This window comes from Microtus ochrogaster, unplaced genomic scaffold (genome assembly GCF_000317375.1).
Source record: "Microtus ochrogaster isolate Prairie Vole_2 unplaced genomic scaffold, MicOch1.0 UNK14, whole genome shotgun sequence".
Classification (NCBI taxonomy): Eukaryota; Metazoa; Chordata; class Mammalia; order Rodentia; family Cricetidae; genus Microtus; species Microtus ochrogaster.
In genome coordinates, this window is record NW_004949112.1 from 2,724,887 (window position 1) to 2,731,381 (window position 6,495).

General features: G+C 52.8%; 1 protein-coding gene across 6 annotated transcripts in view; it reads left to right on the forward strand.

Moving 5' to 3' along the window:
* The window catches only part of Myh14 (myosin heavy chain 14), a 61,059-nt gene that overhangs the window by 50,809 nt on the left and 3,755 nt on the right, over nt 1-6,495 (forward strand). For all 6 annotated transcript variants that reach the window (XM_026789092.1, XM_026789091.1, XM_026789094.1 and 3 more), the window contains 6 exons: nt 210-422; nt 1,451-1,612; nt 2,330-2,458; nt 3,223-3,311; nt 3,384-3,507; nt 4,918-5,126. In XM_026789092.1, the coding sequence (XP_026644893.1) occupies nt 210-422; nt 1,451-1,612; nt 2,330-2,458; nt 3,223-3,311; nt 3,384-3,507; nt 4,918-5,126 (926 nt within the window). The remainder of the gene's footprint in view (nt 1-209; nt 423-1,450; nt 1,613-2,329; nt 2,459-3,222; nt 3,312-3,383; nt 3,508-4,917; nt 5,127-6,495) is intronic.

The following is a 6,495-nucleotide window of genomic DNA, read 5'->3' on the forward strand; positions in this document are numbered from 1 at the left end:
TTATGTATACTATCATATCATCTGCAAATAGCGAAAGCTTAACTTCTTCCTTTCCAATATGAATCCCCTTGATCTCCTTATGTTGTCTTATTGCTATTGCTAGAACTTCAAGCACTATATTGAAGAGGTATGGAGAGAGTGGACATCCTTATCGTGGGACACCATCTCAATCCCAGCCCAGGACTCGGACTCACTTTCTATCCCACCAGGTGCACGAGCTGGAGCGAGCCCGCCGGGTGGCTGAGCAGGCAGCCAATGACCTGCGGACACAGGTGACAGAACTGGAGGATGAGCTGACCGCCACAGAGGATGCCAAGCTGCGCCTAGAGGTGACCGTGCAAGCCCTGAAGGCTCAGCACGAGCGTGACCTGCAGGGCCGTGATGATGCAGGCGAGGAGAGGCGGAGGCAGCTGGCCAAGCAGGTACTGCCCAGCAGGTGGCTGTGGGGCACCTGTCCCTCCTGATGAATGCATGCGGAAAGGGAGTTCCCCTCTGGAGCATTTCCATCAGGGTCCCCTTGCTGTCCCCACCCAGAAAGCCATCTTTGTGTTCTGCCAGAAGGCAGTGACACACCAGGTGTCATGTACAGCCTACCCTCCTGCCCCTCACTGCCAGCCTAAGTCACATGCAGGTGTCTCTAGACTTTTCCTTAGGAAGTTTAAATAGACTTCTTGTCCAAGTTCACTATGACCATGGCAACTCTTATAGGCCTGGTGGTAGTGATGGCGCATGCCTTTAATCCCAGCACTTGGGAGACAGAGACAGGCAGATCTCTGTGAGTTCAAGGCCAGCCTAGTCTACAAAGTTCCAGGACAGCCAGATCTTCAAAGGTTCAGTCCATTATCATCATGACAGGGCATGGCAGCAGGCAGACATGGTGCTCGAGAAGTAGCTGATAGTCCTACATCTTGCAGGCATCAGGAAGCTGGCTGAGACACTGGGCCATATCCTGAGCACAGGAAACCTCAAAGCCCACCCCCACAGTGACACACTTCCTCCACCCAGGCCACACCCACTCCAACAAGCCACACCTCCTAATATTGTCACTCCCTGTGAGATTCTGGGGGCCAGGTATATTCAAACTACCACACTTATACTTACCTTGATAGAGGGGGCATCAAGCTGCCATAGAAAGGAGAGACTCCAGCTTGGTAAACCTTTCAGTTGATTGGGACTTGCTTAATTCAGCCTGCATGGCAAAGCCTGCCGGGGCACGTGGGGAAGCTGACGCCCAGGAGCTTCTAGCACACACTGAGCGCTCACTGAAGAGTCTCCTCTCTCTGGCCAGTGCTTACTCCTTGTGTGGTCTCAGGGAGGGAAGCTTTTGACCTTGTTCCTTTCTGTTTCATGAGTTCTTGTGATTTCTAAGTCCCACTTCCCTCCAAGGAAGGGGTGCCTAGAGGGAATCTGGGTGCCATGACCTGTGACCTCTCCTACACCTGCCCCCCAGCTCAGAGATGCAGAAGTGGAGCGGGATGAGGAACGGAAGCAAAGGGCTCTGGCCGTGGCCGCCAGAAAGAAGCTGGAGGCTGAACTGGAGGAGCTGAAGGCTCAGACATCTGCCGCTGGGCAGGGCAAGGAAGAGGCCGTAAAGCAGCTGAAGAAGATGCAGGTGAGGCCGGGGTCCAGGTGTGCTGCTGTCACCTGCACCAGGTGAGGCCAGGCTCCAGGTGTGTTGCTGTCACCTGCACAGCAGCAGTGGCTGGCTTAGCTAGCAGCTCCAGCAAAGCTGGCCTTGGGTGTGTATGTGCTCCTTTTCTTTGCATTTCATTCATTTAGATGCTAGACTTTGACATCTAAGCCCATTATTTGATTAGGTAATAAATTTAGTGCCATTGCGGACGGAACCAAGGACCTTGAATAATGCTAGGCAGAGTATCACTGAGTCACTCCCAGCCCCTCTCTGGGGGATTCTAGGCAGGGCTCCACCACTGAGCCACACCCCAGCCCCTCTCTGGGGGATTCTAGGCAGGGCTCTATCACTGAGCCACCCCCAGCCCCTCTCTAGGGGATTCTAGGCAGGGCTCTACCATGAAGCCACACCCCAGCCTATACTATATTTAAAATGGCAGGTGCCTGTGTTATATTCTTATGGGGCAGCAGTTCATGCACCTAGAGAAAGGATCCCTTGTCTAACCCCTTTGTCAGACATGTAATAGTAATAATAACTGTTTTCCCAGTGTAACCCACCTTTCTCACGGGCTCCCCTTTGGTGGAGGAAGACTCGGTGTTGGCTCCTCCTCACATTCCCAGGAAGTGCCCACAGAGCCACAGGCTAATTGTTTTCTATTCTAGTAGCTCAACTAACCTGCACGGTACTTCCACCCAGGCCCAGATGAAGGAGCTGTGGCGGGAGGTGGAGGAGACTCGCAGCTCCCGGGAGGAGATCTTTACCCTGAACAAGGAAAGTGAGAAGAGGCTCAAGGGCCTGGAAGCCGAGGTGCTGAGGCTGCAGGAGGTGAGACTGTGCTGGGTGGAAGCCCAGCATGGGTAGGGCTTCCCTAGAGGGCCTGGGGGAGTAGGCCAGTCCTTGTTGGAGGCTCTAGGTGAGCGTGGTTCCCTGTGCCTTTGTTAGTTTTTTGTTTGTTTTATTGTTGTTTTTTAAGACAGGGTTTCTCTGTAGCTTTGGAGCCTGTCCTAGAACTCACTCTATAGACTAGGGTGGCCTTGAACTTACAGAGTCTGCCTCTGCCTCCTGAGAGCTGGGATTAAAGGCTTGTGCCACCACTGTATCAGCTCCTGGCCCTGGTGCCCTCTTTTATTGGGAGTGGGGATCTTGTCTTGTGGGCTCTTCAGAGTCAGAGCAGGAGCCTCCAAAGCCAGTCCTGGGAAGATGAAGCCAGGCGTCAGGAAGTTAGGAGCGGAGCAGGAAGCTGGAGCAAGGGAGAGGTCTGAGGACGAGGTGTGAGGCAGAGGAAAAGAAGGCACAGTTGGGTAGGAGGGAGGGCCTGTGGGTGGTGTGGGGGTCGGAGGACGCCCAGTGATGAAAGACATGGAAGGGGAGCCCGGCTGCAGGGGACACAACTCAGAAGAGTTGGGGAGCGGGGCACTGGCTAGCACTAAGGGGAGGGGGACACTGTGGCTAGCACTAAGGGGAGGGGGACACTGGTGGCTAGCACTAAGGGGAGGCCTCCTCCGGGTTGGAGGTCATAGGCTCACAGTCAGGAGGGTTTATGCCAAAGCCCTAATTTCCTTTACTCTGCTTCTGGCTGGTCCATACAGGAACTGGCTGCCTCTGACCGAGCCCGGAGGCAGGCCCAGCAGGACAGAGATGAGATGGCAGAGGAGGTGGCCAACAGCAACCTTAGCAAGTGAGTATCCTGCCCCCCTGGGCAAGCACCTTCCTCCTCCGGCCTCCTTCCCAACACCTTCCCTTCTTCTAGGACTGCCATCCTTGATGAGAAGCGACAGCTGGAGGGGCGACTGGGGCAGTTAGAGGAGGAGCTGGAGGAAGAACAGAACAACTCGGAGCTGCTCAAGGACCATTACCGCAAGCTGCTGCTGCAGGTGGGCAGCCTGCCCCGCCCTGCCCCGCCACTCCCCAGCCTTTGGGGCGCTCTTGTCCAGCGAGCCAAGGGGGGCATTTGATGTGCTGGAGAAGGGTGAATCAGGAAGGCAGGGCTCATTGATTCATCTGTGATTCTGAGGACTCTCAGACAGGCTTGAAGCCATGTAGCAAGGTGTGCCAGTTTACAGCCAGAATCCTGGGACTCTCCAGACTTAAGTCAGGAGATTGTCACAGGTTCAAGGCTAGCCAGGGATACAAAAAAACAAGCCCTGACGTATGAGTGGATGGTTTCACACATTAATAAAGGAGTCAGCAGAGAAGGTGGAAGTGTAGGGTGTTGCTTCTGGTCTTGAAGTCACAGCAACCCTCCCTCTGCAACCTTCCCTGTGTGCAAACAAACCAGCCCCGGGTTTGTCTAGCCTTATACAGCACTTTTTCTTTTCATCTTTAGTTTTTAGGCAGGGTCTCCTGTAGCCCAGGAATTCTTTTTTGTAGCCTGAGGCTGACCTTGCTTTCCTGATCCCCCTGCCTCCATCTGTAATGACAGGCTTGTGCCACCAAACCGGACTGTGCTGTACTGGGAAACCAGGGCTCCTTGTATTATTAGGCAAGCCCTGTACCAAGGGCATCCTCGCCAGCTCCTGTCACCGTTCTTATTTCACAATGAAAATGTCAAAGTCTGAAGGAGGGCCACCTGGCTCCTGAGTGTGCCCTGGGAGGCGCCATGCCGAAGCTTTAACCAGCCTGGGCTGAGTCCCAGGTCGTTCCTCTGAGAACACCACAGGTCTCTGCTGCTTGTGCTACTTGGGGCTCAGAGTCTCTGGTGGGAGGGGCCCAAGCCTACCTCTTTTTCACAGGCTCCTCAGGTGACCCTGGTGCAGAGGAGAGTGTGAAGGGCCTGAAATAGCCTAGTTCACAGCCACAAATTTAGAACATTTAAACAAGTTTGTGACCATCTCTGGGGCTCACTAAAATAGCGGAGCTGAACCTGGCTGTGTGGTGCACGCTTGTCATCCCAGACCTGGCTGTGTGGCCATGTGGTACACGCCTGTCATCCCAGCATTTGGGAGGTGGAGGCAGGAAGCTCAGAGTTCTAGGGCATCTTAGTTACATTGTGAGTTCTAAGTCAACCTGGGCTACATGAGACACTATCTCAAATAAAAATGTTAAGACTAAATTTAAATAGATTTAAATAATTTTGCGCAATTTTAAATAAATTTGAAACATTCTTGTTCATTAAAAAGCAAAAGGTACCATTTTCCGTGGGTTGTCTTTCCTGGTTGTTGAAGTGATGTTGAGTCCTTAAGTAGCACCAATCTCCGTGCTGTGCACTTAACAGCCACTGGCTCAGCTCACCCCAGGAGGAGCCGTGTGTGGCCACTAACATCCTATCTCCTCTCCTGCTGCAGGTAGAGACCCTCACTACAGAGCTGTCTGCTGAGCGCAGTTTCTCAGCCAAGGCTGAGAGTGGGAGGCAGCAGCTGGAGCGGCAGATCCAGGAACTGCGGGGTCGCCTGGGTGAAGAGGATGCCGGAGCCCGAGCCCGACAGAAGATGCTGATCGCTGCTCTCGAGTCTAAGCTGGCCCAGGCAGAGGAGCAGCTGGAGCAGGAGAGCAGGTGAGAAGGGCAGAGGCCTTGTCCTGAAAGAAACTACAGTCCACTGGGAGCACAGTTTAGGCGACAGTACTGCAGCTGTCTCTGCTGTGTAACAAAACACCCTAAAACTTAGTGACCCTAAAACAAGTTTATTGTTGCTTCTGAATCTGGCATGGTTGACAGGCTCTTTTGTGCTGTGTTTGGTTGGTCTGTCTGCTGTATTTGCTTGTCAGAGGGTTGACTGCCTAGGCTGACTTGTAGCCTGTCATTCTCCAGCAGGCAGAGCTGTTGGCCCAAGAGTAAGGGACACTGTCGATGGCTTCTAAAGGCTGGGAGCTAACACTGTACCACTTTAGCCATAAGCAGAGCAAGTCATGGGACAGCTCAAGTCCACAGTCAAATGTTACATCTAAGGGTGTAGGAACAGGAAGAAGTGAGAATTCAACTGCCTTACCCCATCACACCATCATCTTAGACAAAAGGATACTGGGCCCTGCGTCAGTGTCTGTGTGTTCTGTGCTTCCTTCTTGGGCTAGATACAACCCGATATCCATGCTTACTCATATTAGAGCCAAGAAGCCAGGTTAGAGAGAGATGGCTGAGTGGAGAAAGTGCTTGTCGTGAAGTGGAAGGACTTGAGCTTGAAACCCCAGCACCCACATGGAACCAGACACTGTAGCATGTGTCTATAACCCAGCGCTCCTACAGTAAGATGGGAGGCAGAGACGGGAGAGTCCCTGGAAGTTCACTGACCAGATAGCCTTGTGTACTGGCATCAAAGTGAGGGACCCTGCTTCAGCAAGGTGGAAGATAGAGACTGACATCTGAGGCTGTCCCCGACCATATTCAAGAGCATGTGCAAGCTCACGCCCATGCACACACACTTACACACATGTGCGCGCACATACACACACGCACACATGTGTGCACACACGCACACTGTCCTAGATTTGCTTCTGTTGCTGTGACAAACACCCCGACAAAGGACCTTAAGGGAAGATGGGTCCCTTCAGCTTGCAGTTCCAGGTCACATCGCTATCCACTACTCTGGGGAAGTCAAGGCAGCAGGACACATGGTCCAGGACCCAGACCCAGGAAGAGTGTCACCCACTTGCAGGCTGCATCTTTCCATCAGTTAACAGTCAGGACAGTCCCCACAGACACAGCCAGTCTGACCCAGACAGTTCCTCATTAGGACTCTTTTTCTAGATGATTCTAGGTTGTTAAGTTAATTAAAAGTAACAGTCAAGCAGGGTGGTAGTGGTGCATGCCTTTAATCCCAGCATTCCAGAGGCCGAATCAAGCAGATATCTGTAAGTTTGAGCCTGGTCTGTACAGTAAGCTCCAAGATAGTCAGGGCTGCATGAAGAAATCCTGTTTTTTTTTTTTT